Raw genomic sequence first — 14,936 nt, 5'->3', positions numbered from 1 at the left:
AGGCAAGGAAGCTACCCACTGCACCACAAGACCTCCCTGGGAAATGTATTGCATATTAAAATAAGGCAGTGATGTGAGATTTGGGAGGAGACCCTAAAGCGCCTTGTGCTCCAAAATCCTGCAAATGTCGTCTTTTGAAGTGATAATACAACTTGGCAAGGCCAACACCAACAGCTGATGAAGGTACAAAAAATGCCAACTCTGAAGGCAACACTGATATTAAATTTAAGTTCACTCCCTTGTTTAAATTACATCGCAGTGGTAGGGTGGTGGCCACGGCCAGGCTAACAGGAAGGTAGATTTAAAGTGTTACCTCGGTGTAGTTTAAGAATAAGGTTTTCTTCTAGATCATGGTACAATAAGAGTATGGATCAGGTCAAAAACAAGTCACTTTTTGTGGGGACCATGAATTGGATTCAATTTGAATAGGTTTTTGGAACAAGCAAGAAAATGGATTAAGGGCATTGGCATTGCAACTTTGAGAAAGGAATTTTTTTTTAAATTAGGTCAGAGACTAGATATGACGTACAGCCCAAAACATCTCTTGGCTAAAGTGAAACAATTAATTATGACATAAATTAATCAGCTTACGTGAGCAAGTTGGTAGAGGATTCCATCCAAATTTACTGCATGTAGTTTGTTGAATGTTTTCAGGTCTATAATTACGATTGCATTGATATTGTAGTTTCTGAGAATATTTGTAAACCTTTCCGGTGCTCAGCACTTGTCCATTGCTTATTTTTGGTTTCTTACATTCCAATTCTGAAAGGGAAAATTACTGAAACTGTTTGATCAGGATTCTGAATGAATGAGACAGGTTCAGAAATTGTTAAATGCAATCTTCGGTATATACTAAAAGCGAATCTGTCACAATTATGAATTCATTAACTTCACCCACAAAATAGTTACCACATTCAAAAATAGCAATTTTGAGGTGAATTTGATGCAAAACATGTGAGACAAAGTCTATCATAAGAATGTTATGCTGGTGGGAAGGTGGGGGGTTTGGAAAATCCCAGCCTAAGTATTGTGCACGTTGAAGCGTTCAATTGTTCTGTGGATAAAGGTATTACATTGTGTGGTGCTAATTGGTACACATCATAATGCTTCTAAATTGGAGGTGTAATTTTTACAGCCCCATGGTGCCAGTGGGATGGGTATGAAAATGGGGTGAACCATTCAAACGTCTATTGACTTCAATGGGACCGGATGATCCAGTCATTGGGAGTGGCTGTAAAATTCCAACCCTGATGTCTATGCTGAATTATGTGGCCTCTCGAACATAGAGGCAATGATAAATGATTACAAGACGCAGACTATGGAGAGGGGAAAAAATAATCAGGAATCTTGAACTTTACTTGTTCCCCTGCGCTTTGTGCAATGCTGGATCACACCTAGCAGTAAACCGAGCAGATTAAATAGCAAACTAGGATTCAGCATCTAGGATTGTGCATGAAGTTTAACTTAGGGAATCATGCTTAAAGGATATAAGTCAAACAGCCAACATTGCACTCTTATACACTTGTGTTTCCTTCTAGCATGTTCTTAGTATATGAGGAATAGCATTTGAATTAAGTAATGAAGGTCCAGAACACTTTGAAGATTTCAACCCCAAATCCTGCCCAAAATGTAATTTAAAAAATTTAAATTGTAAATTGTAAAGATTCATGTGCAAACTTTACCTTTGCATTTAGGAACTGGATTACTCCATGTTCCATTTGCTAAGCAGTATATTTCTTTGTCACCTTCAATTTCCAGTTCTGGAGAATTGCACTCAATTTGCAGGGCAGAACCAAAAGGAAAATCTTGGTCAAGATCAAATGTCTCTGGCATAATGATCTTTCCATTTTTGGGTTCATTCACAGAGGAGCAAGTCTGCACTGTAAAAAAAATTGAATATTTTAATAATTCTAATAAATCTAAAATGTCCCATTTAAACCCTTAATTTAAAAAAAATCCTGCTGGTATCTCTGAGTTGAAAATAAATTATGCCTAAATTATCCCTAAGGGCTATCATCATAACATCACCACTGCTTCCACAACCTGCCATTATCACAGTAAGGGGTTGTAAGTTCACATTTGACGGAGCATTCTAAGAAGTTATCAGGGGATTAGCTGTCTTTAATGTGGTGTTATAAATACAAATGTTTGTAGAGCAGATAAGGCACTTGAGAGGATAATATAAGTGCTTATATCCTATTAATGGACAATGCCACTTGTGTCGCCATGACATAAATTCTAGTACTCAAGTGCCACACAATATCAATCAGGGATAATTTTTGCCTCTGTTTTCTGAGCTAATGTGGCATCACCCAGCCTTTACTGTATCCATCAATTTTCATTTCAGGTTCCATAAGGAGTTGGTAATCCTCTTTGCCAGGTGGCAAACTTGTGAATAATACCCATTGCATCTCTTCCAATAGTTTTACTATTAAATCAGATGAGATTCATTTGAAATAAGTTGGCATTTCTAACATTGCAGTTGAAAATGGTAAACATTTATAATCAACAAACAGCTTTTGAAACTGTTTTTTTTAACTCAGGGATACCAGCAAGATTTAAAAAAATAAGGGCAGAGGGTTTAAACAGCTTGACAGTTCCTCAGACATTACACACCTTTATGAGCATTTATGTCTACTCTTTAAAAAATCCTAACTCTCACAGACTCTCACTGGAAGATAAGATCCCTGCTCCAGCAAGTATGGGGTTTGTTTGAACTTTGCATTGATATCCCCCATGTGGGTGTCAGGTCTCAGCCTCCATTCCCCTACCAGCGAAAATATAACTTTTTGTTTTAATTCTTTTCTATGGGATGCGGGTTTCACTGGCGAGGCCAGCATTTGTTGCCCTTGAGAAGGTGGTGGGGAGCTGCCTCCTTGAACCACTGCAGTGTCTGAGGTTTAGGTACACCCACAGTGCTCTTGGGGAGGGAGTTCCAGAATTTTGACCCAGCGACAGTGAAAGAACATCAGTATTTCCAAGTCAGGACGGTGAGTGACTTGGAAGAGAACCTCCAGGTGGTGGGGTTCTCAGATATCTGCTGCTTTTACCCTTCTGAATGGTTGTGGGTTTGGAAGGTGGAAATGAGGCATGACTTCTGGATCTGTAGTCCGGGTCCATTTTGGATAAGCAGTGAAATCTCTACACCTCTGAAAAATCTATGCTTTAGCTATGGAGTAGCATGTAAATGGTAAAAGTGGCATGTGTGCGTGCCATGTGAGTTCAGAAGAAACAACTATTTAATGCAATAAGTGTAGAACAAATTAGAGCAGTGCAAGAGAGGTGAACTTCGGAGGAAAAGTAAATTAGAGCATGAAATACCAATGCTTACAATACTGTGGCTGATTATGAATTTGAAACGGGGACAGTGAATAGCATAACTGCAATGCAATCATCATACGGGACTTCAGACAGAAAACAAAGGTGGTAGTAAGGCAGAGTAGAGGTCTTGTCCTGAGGTGATTTAGATCATAGTTTTGAACATTAGATGGGACCAAACTGGAGGATTGAGATGCATTAGTTTAGTTGTCAGCAATTATGGAATTAAAGAAGGAGTACAAGTTGGAATAAAACAGCAAGTTTCATGAATGAGATAAGACTTTAATAATGATGGAAGGGTGAAGGGGTGTGAAATGAGAGTGCAACTGATCAAATTTGAGCAGAGTGAGGGGGAAGGGAACAGGAGAAGATGAATCCTTAGGCATCAAACAGAAATTCCATTTGCTCCTCAGAGTTGATATCCAAACTGGAGAACAAGTGGACAATAGTTTGTCCACTTTTTAACTTATTTTGAAGAAGAGGCATTTTGAGCTGATTCTATTCTCAGTGATGATTTTATAATACCAAATGGAATAGTGACAACAATGCTGAAGCTGGATCAACCATATATCGGATAGTGGCTTGCACTGCAAACTTGAAGCTTGTTGTTTTGAATTTGCTATTTCAGTCCAGGATGTCAGCTGATGCTTGGCAGAGTTAAGTAAATTTTGTGGAAGGTTAGCCCATTTTCTGTTATCCTGAATGGTGGGTAAATGATAAAGAAGAATACACTTTTGTACAGCACAAATATAGAAAATAACCCAATAATTATTAAATAAGTTTTTTTTTATTATATCCAATCAAATCCAATCAAAGTCCAATTTAAAGTCTCGACCAGCGAGACATTACAAGCTGACAACACAGGCTGCCCTCTTCCTGTGTTGGGCTCGATCTACATGATCCAAGCTGATAGGAGCAGGCATTGCACCCCCTCCAGTGTGCTTGATCTCATTTGTATCTTAGCCAAAAGGCCTAGATGCCATTTTAAAAATTGCTTTCAAATGAAGCCTCAGTGTAATCTCATTGACTTCTATCAAGTGCAGGACCAAACTCTACACTTGCGGTCCTATTTTACAATTTTGATTCTAAGTGCTGGGTGGACTTGAAACTGGAAGTGTGTCAGATGCGACTTTCAGACCCATTCTGAGGCTCCCCCATACGCACACTGGGCTCAATTTTACCATCGCATTGTGCCCGTTTTCGGGCGCAAAATCTTGGTAAAGTCAGGCATGAGGCGAGTAGTGTGATCCGTGCCCGCCTCCGAAATGGGCGTGATGGCCATTTAAATGGATTTGCATATATTTAAATTGACTTGATGGGCTGCGCACCCAACTTTACGGGCACTCCCCCTTTACCGCCGTGTTCGCCCATCCAGAATTGGCGCGAAACAGACATGCTCCATAGGAGTCTGATTCGGGCGCTCCAGTTAGTAAGGAGCTAAGTGCCTAGCGTCCAACGGCTCTCTGCTTGAGATTGGTGGGGTGGGGGGGAAGAGGGATCCACTGCCACTCTGCCTGAGATCGGTGGGGGAGGGAGGGGGCCGCTGCCATTCTGCTTGTGATCAATGGGAGTGAAAGGGGGTTTGTTGCCACTCTGCCTGAGATCAGTGGAGGGGAAGGGGGTCTCCTCCACTGATCTCAGGCAGAGTGGCAGCGGACTCCCCTTCCCGTCCGATCTCAAGCAGAGACCCATTGGCCGCTAGGCACCTACCTCCTCACTAACTGGAGCACCTGAATCAGACTTCTATGGAGCATGTGTGTTTCGCGCCGATTCTGGATGGGTGAACGCGGTGGTAAAGGGGGAACTGCCGGTAAAGTTGGGCGTGCAGCCCATTAAGTCAATTTAAATGCATGCAAATACATTTAAATGGCTGTCACGCCATTCCGGGCAGGATCCCGATCGTGGCCATTTTCTGGCCTTGGTAAAGGGAGAATCAGCGCAGAGGCGGGCACGAATGGCACCACTTGCTTCACGCCTGACTTTTACCAATTTTTCGCGTCCGAAAACGGGCGCAACGCGATGGTAAAATCGGGCCCTTGATCTTAGCCAAAAGGCCTTACAATTATCTCTCACAAACATGACACAGCTTTGAAAAATTTTGTCTTTACCTTCGCAGTATGGAACGAGACCGGTCCATCCATCTGCTTGACAATCACGGTAACTTCTTGTACCCACCATCTTATATCTTTAAAAGGAAGCAAAAAAATATTTTCTTGATAAGAAAGAAGGATTTTCTTTTCTATTTATGCTTATTTATTTATACTCATTTGGAGAATCAGTGCACTCCCGAAGGGCCTGTGCTGCAACAATTCCGTGATAGTTTTCACAACCATAGGGACATCTAAAAGCAGAGTCAATAAAAGTACTCACTTTAAGGTATGGCCATTGTTCCATTGTAGAAAATTTAGCAGTCAATTTGCAAACAGCAAACTCCACAGTTGGGAATGTGATGGTGTCGTGGTAATGTCACTGAACTAATAATCCATAAACCCAGGATAATTCTCTAGATATCTGATTTGAATTGCACCATAGCAGATGGTGAAATTTGAATTCAATAAAAATCTGGAAATAAAAGTCCAATTGTAACCATGAAACCATTGTCAATTGTTGTATATTTCCATCTGGTTCACGAATGTCCTTTAGGAAAGGAAATGTCATCCTTACCTGGTCTGGCCTACATTTGACTCCAGATCCACAGCAATGTGGTTGTCTCATAATTGCTCTTAGTTCAAGGCCAATTAGGGATGGGCAATATATGCTGGCCTTGGTAGTGACACCCACATTCCACGAACGAATATTTTAAAAAAAAGTTCTGTGATAATAACCATGTAATCCATTTGTGTAATATTAATTGAGGGATAAGGATTGGCTTGAGGTAACTCTTTTCGAAATAAGATCTTTCACATGCACCCAAGCAAATGACTGGGGCAGCTATCGAATATCTCATCTAAAAGATGGAACTTCCAACAGTGCAATGCTTCCTCAGTACTGAACTAGAGAGTCAGCCTAGATTTTTGTGCTCAAGCCTGGAGTTTTCAATCCAGAACCTTGTAACTCAAGAGTTGAGGGTGCTACCAACTAAGCCATGATTAGCACTATGCAAGGAATGGGTGTAACCAAAAGGCAAAAATAACAGAGACACTGAGGGGCAAAAAAAATCAGTTGGTGTAGGGGGCGGGGTTAGCAAAATGTATTGCAGCAGGGGGTTTGATATTTGGCACCCTGTACAAGATGGTCATGAATTTGTCATTGTTTTAGTTCCTGCTCATTTCATTTAAATTTAGCTCTCAAGGACAATTGAAAGCACTGGCATGCAGATATTCCATTTTTCACTAATTTCCATTTCTTCTTAGAAGGTTGAAAACAATGCATCGAATACACTAACCTAATTTTGTTATTTCTAATAAGCCTGAAAGAACAGAACATCTGTAATGACTTCAATCAGGCTATTGTAGGATGAACTCCCTGATTTGGATCCCACAAAAAGATGTCCCTGATTAAGGATCCAATTGATGGGCCAATCAGGGAGTCTTTGCCTTGTACTTAACCAGGGGTGTCCGTTCCTTGGACACCCCTGGAGATAGACTGCTAACAGCTGGCACTCTGTGTCCTGCAGTTAGAGTTCGGAAATAAAGGGATTTTTTTTGAAGGGACTTCTGCCTCCCTGGCAGTTTTGAAAGAGGAAAAACCATCGCCCTAACCTTCAGCCACTGGGAAGTGCTCTCTCCTTGGGAGAGGAAAGGGGAAAAGGGAGAGAGAGAGGCCCAGAAGACAGGAGTTCTTGGGCCTGGAGGCTCAGGGCCCAGCTCCCAGCTGCAGGAGGGAGGATAGAAACTATCGAGGCAGAGGAAAAAAGAAAGGGCTGGTGCCCCAACCCAACCAAGATCTGTGCCTGAAAAAGGAGGGGGATGTGAAGAAGAAAAGAAATCTACAGGAGTGGGGGGGTATACCTAGACTTTTTGTTGGGCCCACTGGGCTGAAGGCTTAAAGTCCTCCCACCCACTGCTGTTTTACCATCACCGGCAGCACCCTCCCCCCCCCACTCCTCTCCTCCTGACCTGGGGCATTAGCCCACCTCAGTGCCCTGTCCCTCGTCCTCCCTCCTGCTCCTCCATCCCCCACTCACCTTCTCTGACACCAGGGAGTGAGCACCTGGACCCCCACCCACCCCCATTCCCTCTCTGACCCCCAGTACCAGGGCAGAGAGCCCCCCCACCCACCACACTCACAATCCCTTCTCTACCCCCCTCTCTGTGCTTGCCATAAAGGCCAGAGAGGCCCCCCACCCATCCCTCTCTGCACCCCCCCTGCGGAACAAGCAAAACCAATACGGCCTGTTGTACATCTGGGCAGTCTCGGGGTGAGCGTAGCACGCATTCTTTAAATCATGGTGGCAGCAACACCGTCGCTGGTGGCAGGGCCTTCCAGGCCCACCTATGGGGGTGTGGTGGCGGCCAAGGCTCCTGCCGCTCCCAGGGCCCTGCCACTGTTTTACCTAAATACTAAACAGCTCGGGGTCAAGTGCTATGCCCACCCCGACATGACCATCGAGGACTGCTTCAGGGCAATGGCTGGGGTTGTCGGCCCCTCAGCCATTGTCGCGGCCTCCAAGATGTACGATAAGGCCGTATTCTTCTTGAAGGCTGAGTGGGCGGTCCACCTCGCCCTGGAAAAGGGGCTCATGGTGGATGGGACGTTCCTGGCGGTGGACCCACTTGAGGCCATCGCCCATAGACTTGTCATCTCAAACGTCCCGCCCTTCATCCCCATTGAGCTCCTCCTCCCCCATCTCCATCGATTGGGGGAGGTCAGGTCTGGGGTGGCACCGATCCCACTCGGCCTTCGAGACCCCACCCTCAGGCACGTGTACTCCTCCCGGTGCCAGGTCTATGTCAGCCTGGCCCAGGAGGAGTGCCTCGAGGGGTGGGTTCAACGTCCCCTTCGAGGGGACCACTTACAGAGTCTGCTGGTCTGCGGACGGTGTGCGGTGCCATGCCTGTAAGGAGGCGGGGCACGTCAGAAACAACTGCCCTGCCTCCAAGGCCGCCATCCCCCACTCCAAGGCAGACGCAGCTGGCACCGCAGCCCCCTAACTGGCCCCCCGCAAGGGGAATCCACACCGGCATTTGCTGCCACCTTGGCTGCCGGCGTGGGGGGGGGGAGCAGAGCCTCTGCGTGGTCACAAGACCCCAGGAAAAAAGGGGAAGAAGAAGGGGGGAAGAGAACCCCGACCCCCACTACCCCAGTCACTCCGGCAGCCAGCTCGGGGACAAGAAACCCCTGCGGCCCCCCCTCCCAATCCATCAACTGGGCCTGTTGGCCTCAGCGTCTTGTGCTGGGCTCGGCGTCATGAGTGCGTGGGTTCTCGGGTCCGGGCATGGGGGACCGTGTGACCCCGAGTCGACAGAGAAAACACCTCCTGGGGAAGGGAAGGGAAAGCCCAAGGGGCGGGGCGGGAAGGAGAGGAGTAGAGTGCGAGGGGCATCCCATGACAGTAGGATGCCCCTCAAGAAAAGGCGCTACACTTCTGGGGAGGGGGAACTCGAAGACCAGTGGGACTCTCTCACCCCCTTCCTCGAGTGAAGAGGTGATGGCGCCCACACCCCTCTCCCCATTCACACCATCCCCTGCCCCGCCCCCATCCATTTTTGTGCCTTGCCCCCAGATCGGGGGAAAGAAGAAACAGAGAGGCAAAATCAAACATGTGCTACCGCAGTCCCCCGAGCCGGACTCCCCGGGACCGGGTGCGAGCGGGACCCCATGGTTCCATTCCACCCGGTACAATTTAGCATCCCGGAAGAGTTTGTTTTCCGGAAGCTGGAGGACTGCGGCAACACCTCGTTGTTTGGGTCCTTGGGTGGTGGTGGTGAGGAAAGCCCCCCCTCTCTGTCCTGACCTTTGACGCTGGGCACCCCCGCTCTCCAACTGGAGTTCTCTCCAGGCTTGTGGGGAGTCCCGGAATCTGGGGCAGAGCGGGGGACTGAACCTCTGCCACCCTCAGGCCCAGAAGCAAGAGCGGAGCCCGGGGGAAACCCCTCCTCCTCGATCCTGGGGGTGGGATCGAGGGGAAGCTAGGAGTGGTTGGCGGCTCCATGCCACCCACCATACGCACTGCGGCGGGAGACCCGGAGCCGGAGGGCGACTGCCCTGAGGAGGAGCGCTGCTCGCTGGTGGGCACGGGGACAGTTTTTGAGTCCGCCTGGAGCGAGGCAGGAGACTCCCTCATGCTCCTCACCGAGAGGCCCCCAGGGAAACTCAGAGCCTTTTTAAAGGAACACTCTGGTCGCCCTGATAGTGTCCAACTAGCCCTCGACCGTTGGTCGGATCTGGCGCTGCTGATCTGGTCCACCTGCTCACAGGTGGTGCTGGGCCTGGATGAAAAAGAGCAGCGCCAATTGCAAGGGTTCCTCTCCGGGCTCATGGGGGAGTGGACTGGCACGTCTTGCACCACCACTTCCTCAAACAATTAGATAAGTAAATGGTGACGGGAGCACTAAGCTGCTGATATGAAGATGACCATAGCCAGCCTCAAAGTCAATGGCAGCAGTGAACCACTCCGCAGGTTCCAGAACTTCTCGGTCCTCTGGATGTGCTTCCTGCAAGAAACCTGCACCACTTTGGGAGACGAAGTCCAATGGCTCCTGGAATGGCAAGGGGAGGTCTACTTGAGCCACCTCACACTCGCTTCTAGTGGGGTGGCTGTCCTGTTGGTCCCGCATTTTCAGCCGGAGATCTTGGGGGTCAAGGAACCTGTGCCAGGCCGATTGCTGTACTTTATGGAGGGAGGTGTGGTCATTCACTTCCTGAACGTCTACGCCCCGACTGCTGGACCGCAGCAAACGGCTTTCTACAAGAAAGTGTCCACTCATCATGGCACCATCAAAGGGGGCGAACGCATCATCTCGGGACGGATTTCAACTGTACCCTTGAGGCTCGGAACTACACCGGCCCCTGGCTGCGCACCCCGGCGGTGGTGAAGTTGCGGGACCTGCTCGGGACCCACGACTTGGTGGACGTCTGGAGATATCTCCATCTTGGCTCCAGAACCTTCACTTACGTGGGGCCTGGAGCCGGATCGTCCAGACTCGACGGCCTTTGCATTTCGAGGGAGTACGCGTCCGGTGTCCTGTCGGCCTCCATGCAGCAGGTGCCGTGCTCGGACCACCACCTGGTTTGGGCGGAATTTGTTCCGTCTCGCGTTGCGGGGGGGGGGAGGGGTCCGCGTACTGGCACTTTAACAACATGCTGCTGGAGGACGAGCCATTCCTGGACTCCTTTCGTCAGTTCTGGGCCGGCTGGAGAAGGAAACGGGGACCCTTCCCCTCCTGGAGGCTATGGTGGGATGTGGGCAAGACTCACATCCGTACCTTCTGTCAGGAGTACACGAGGGGGTCGACAAAGAGGCAGAAATCTATGGTCGAGGAGTTGGAGCGGGTGGTTTTCGATCTAGAATCACACCTCAGTCAGCCCGACGCGGACCCAGCACTGAGGCTGTAGTACAGGGAAGGGACCTGCAACCCATCGGGTCTCGCGGTGCATACGTGAGGTCGCAGCTCCAGTTCTATGTGGACCAGGACTGCGGCTCCCTTTCTTCTACTCGCTAGAAAAAAGGCAGGTGACCCGTCAGCAGCTGCTTACGTTGCTGGCCAACGACGGGTTCTCCCGTCTCAGATTCGGAGGGCAATCGCCTGGAATTACTATGCTGCCCTCTTCTCTCGGGATCTGTCCAGCGAGGATGCCTGCAGAGTTTTGTGGGAGGACTTGCTGCAGATCAGCCCGGAGGGCATTGGCAGGCTTGACGCCCCTGTAAGCCTGGGGGAGCTGACTGACGCCCTCGACAGCCTCTCCAGCGGGAAAGCCCTGGGGCTGGGACGGGCTGACCGTGGAGTTCTTCAGGGTGTTCTGGGACGTCCTGGGGAATGACTACGCAGGAGAGTCTTGCAACCGGGGAGATGCCCCTGTATTGGGGTAGGGCCGTCATTGCCCTGCTGCCCAAGAAGGGGGATCTCCACCTCCTGAAAAACTGGCGCCTGATCTCCCTCCTCAGCACGAACTACAAAATTTTGCCAGGACAGTGGCAACGTGCCTTGGCTCCACGCCTGGGCGGCACGGTAGCACAGTGGTTAGCACTGCTGCTTCACAGCTCCAGGGACCTGGGTTTGATTCCCGGCTTGGGTCACTGTCTGTGTGGAGTTTGCACATTCTCCTCGTGTCTGCGTGGGTTTTCTCTGGGTGCTTCGGTTTCCTCCCACTGTCCAAAGATGTGCGGGTTAGGTTGATTGGCCATGCTAAAAATTGCCCTTAGTGTCCTGAGATGTGTAGGTTAGAGGGATTAGTGGGTAAATATGTAGGGATATGGGAGTAGGGCCTGGGTGGGATTGTGGTCGGTGCAGACTCGATGGGCCGAATAGCCTCTTTCTGTACTGTAGGGTTTCTATGATTTCTATGCTGGACACATGATCCACCCTGACTAGTCCTACACGGTCCCGGGCCATTCTATCCACAATAACCTCCATCTGGTCTGGGACCTGATCCATCATTCCCAGAGGACTGGTCTGTCAAGCACCTTCCTGTCCCTCGATTAGGAGAAAGCGTTCGACAGGGTGGATCATGAGTCTCTGCTCGGAATTCCGCGGGCATTTGGGTTCGGAGCGCATTTTGTTGTCCGGATCCGACTACTGTACTCCGCCGCATAATGTCTCATTAAAGTTAATGGGTCCCTGACGGTGCACCTTCGCTTTGGGACAGAAATGTGGCAGGGCTGCCCCTTGTCCAGCCAACTGCATTCGATTTGTGTGGAGCCATTCCTGTTGTGGAGGAGGTTGGGTTTGACTCTGTGCAGGCCGGGCGTCAGGGTGATCCTGTCGGCTTACGTCGATGACGTGCTCCTCATGTTCATGGACCCGACTGACCTGTGGAGGATGAGGGAGTGCCAGGCCGTGTACTCCACCATGTCCTCTGCCAGGATCAACTGGTAGTCATGATGTGGAGAAGCCGGCGTTGGACTGGGGTAAACACAGTAAGAAGTTTAACAATACCAGGTTAAAGTCCAACAGGTTTATTTGGTAGCAAAAGCCACACAAGCTTTCGGAGCTCCAAGCCCCTTCTTCAGGTGAGTGGTGCTCAGGTGAGGTCAGTGCTCACCTAAAGAAGGGGCTTGGAGCTCCGAAGGCTTGTGTGGCTTTTGCTACCAAATAAACCTGTTGGACTTTAACCTGGTGTTGTTAAACTTCTTACAGGATCAACTGGGCCAGGTGCTCCGGAGTCCTGGTCGGCCCATGGGAGACGGACCCCCTTCTGGAGGAGCTTGGGCCTTTTACCTGGAGCAGGACCAGCCTCCTTTACTTGGGAGTCCATCTTTGCCCGGCTGAGGAATCCTGGCTGGCAAACTGTCAGGAGTTGGAGGCCAAAGTCACCGCTTGCCTGAGTCGCTGGACAGAACTGCGAGTTCTCGTCATAAACCAGCTGATTGTCTCCATGCTGTGGTACTGGTTAGTCACTGTGACTCCTTCCCCTGACTTTGTCACAAACATCCAGAGAACCCTCGTCTGGTTCTTCTGGCACAACAGACTGCTGAGGTCTCTGCTGAGGTTCTGCATCTCTCGCTTGGGGAGGACGGTCAAGGTCTGGTGTGGCTTTGCACCCAGGAGGTGACCTTCTGCCTCCAGACCCTGCAGAGATACCTTTACGTCGAGCCTCTTCCACAATGGTGTGCCCTGGCACGTATTTCTTCCGCCAGGTGCACGGCCTGAACTATGACATGCAGCTCCTGTACGTAAATCTGGGGAGTTTTTGGACCTCCTTGCAGGCGTTGCCCGTCTTTTACGAGGACCTTCTCAAAGTCGGAACATGATCGCCTCGTGCCACAGCTCTCCCCCATCAGGAGTAGCGGTTCTTGTGTGAGAGCTGCTGCTCAGGAATCCGCTCCTCCAATCGTATAACTTCAGGTGGCTGGCGGAGAGGAGGGCCGTTGATGCGGGGTGACCAGGATTGGGAACGTGCTGGGTGGTGGAGGAGTGGGCTGGATGAACTCCCTCAAGTTGGCTGAGCGCACGGGGGGTGGTCACCCGGCACGCGGCCAAAGCCATCCTTGACCTGAGGACGGTCGTGCTCGGACCCGAGGGCACACGTGGTCTCAAAGAGGCGCAACTGTGCGGTGGGAACCCGCCTGAGTGTTCCCCTGCTCGGATGGAATTTCACATTGGCCCCAAGCCTAGACCCTCCCCCCCAGGTCTGCCTCATGGAAATGCCCTCCGTGCCCTTTTCTACCGCATGGAGGTGTTTCCTGTACGGGCTGCTGCTGCACACCTTCCAATACCACGTCCTCACCCATCGCCCAAATACACCTTGGCGGGCCTTGTTGCCGCCGGGCGGCAGAGGTCCCTGGTGGAGGTCCCTCTATCTCGGGGACTCGGGGTGGATGCTGCTGCACGCAGTAATATCGTACAATCGCAGGCTGTATTAATTCAAGGGCTCCCAAACGTGGCCTTTTTGCAACCTTTCGGAGTGCATGGACCATGTCTATGTTCAGTGTTACAGGCTGCGCAACCTTTTCAGTTTCCTCAATTATCTTTTATTGCAGCTTTTGTTTGCACTTCAGCTGCACGCTCCTGATCTTCGGACACCCAGTGTGGAGACGGGCGGGGAAGAAGGAGGACCTCCTCGTGAACCTGCTCCTGGGCCTGGTAAGCCGTTCCATCTATTGGTCCCGGCAGCGGGCGATCAAGGTGGTCGTCCAACCCAACTGTCTGCCCCTCTACCATGGCTATATTCGCGGCCAGGGTGTCCCTGGAAAGGGAGCATGCGATGTTTGAGGGCACAGTTGATGTCTTCCATGTCCGCTGGGCACTGCAGGGACTGGGGTGTATTACTGACCCCTTTAATCACATTTTAATTTGATGTTTTAAGTTTCCTTTCCGCATTGTCTTTTGTTTGGGCGGTTCCCCTCCTTTTAGGGAGCTGCCCTTTTTGAGTTGTCCTTAAGTCAGTTTGATTTCATTTATTTGCTTCAACACAAAGATATCCCTGATTAAGGATCCAATTGAAGGGCCAATCAGGGAGTCTTTGCCTTGTACTTAACCGGGGGTGTCCGCGGAACGGACTGCGAGATAGATTGCTAACTACTTGCACTCTGTGTCCTGCTGTTAGAGTTATAAGTAAAGGGATTTTGGTGAAGGGACTTCTGCCTCCGAAGACTTATTACAACACCTTTCAGATTGCGCTTCAAATATACTAAGCTGGCTAACTTTAATCAGACTTCATTGGTTTTCAGCACAATTCGATCATTCCATGGCAAACAATGGCAGGCATGATGTGGAGATGCTGGCTGTTGGACTTTAACCTGGTGTTGTTAGACTTCTTACAATGGCAGGGCCAGTGGCAGAAGTTTCCAGGTGGGCTTTTGGCAATACTGGTTCTCTCTTCATCCCTTCCACCCGCCATGAATATTTGGAGTTTGAGGGGGTTACGTTGATTAGATCCTGAAAATATGCACAGGCATGCAATGCACAAATAACCAATGCTGGTTCACTGTAATGCAGGCAGTACACCAAGTCTTTGGAAAGTGCTGTCAAAGGAACTTTGGTGAGTTGCTGCTGTGCATCTTGTAGATACTATTG

The 14,936-nt window shown here is 49.6% G+C and overlaps 1 protein-coding gene across 1 annotated transcript in view; it reads right to left on the bottom strand.

Annotated features, from left to right (window-relative positions):
* LOC144497223 (complement factor H-like) overlaps window positions 1-14,936 on the bottom strand; it is a 138,314-nt gene that overhangs the window by 75,691 nt on the left and 47,687 nt on the right. The window contains exons 4-6 of the mRNA XM_078218136.1: window positions 5,427-5,503; window positions 1,683-1,880; window positions 592-762 (exon numbers count right to left, since the gene is read on the bottom strand). Coding sequence (XP_078074262.1) covers window positions 592-762; window positions 1,683-1,880; window positions 5,427-5,503 — 446 coding nt within the window. The remainder of the gene's footprint in view (window positions 1-591; window positions 763-1,682; window positions 1,881-5,426; window positions 5,504-14,936) is intronic.

The sequence above is a fragment of the Mustelus asterias genome, chromosome 8, assembly GCF_964213995.1.
Source record: "Mustelus asterias chromosome 8, sMusAst1.hap1.1, whole genome shotgun sequence".
NCBI lineage: Eukaryota > Metazoa > Chordata > Chondrichthyes > Carcharhiniformes > Triakidae > Mustelus > Mustelus asterias.
The sequence above is the reverse complement of the archived record's forward strand: the minus strand, read 5'-3'. Positions and strand labels throughout refer to the sequence as shown.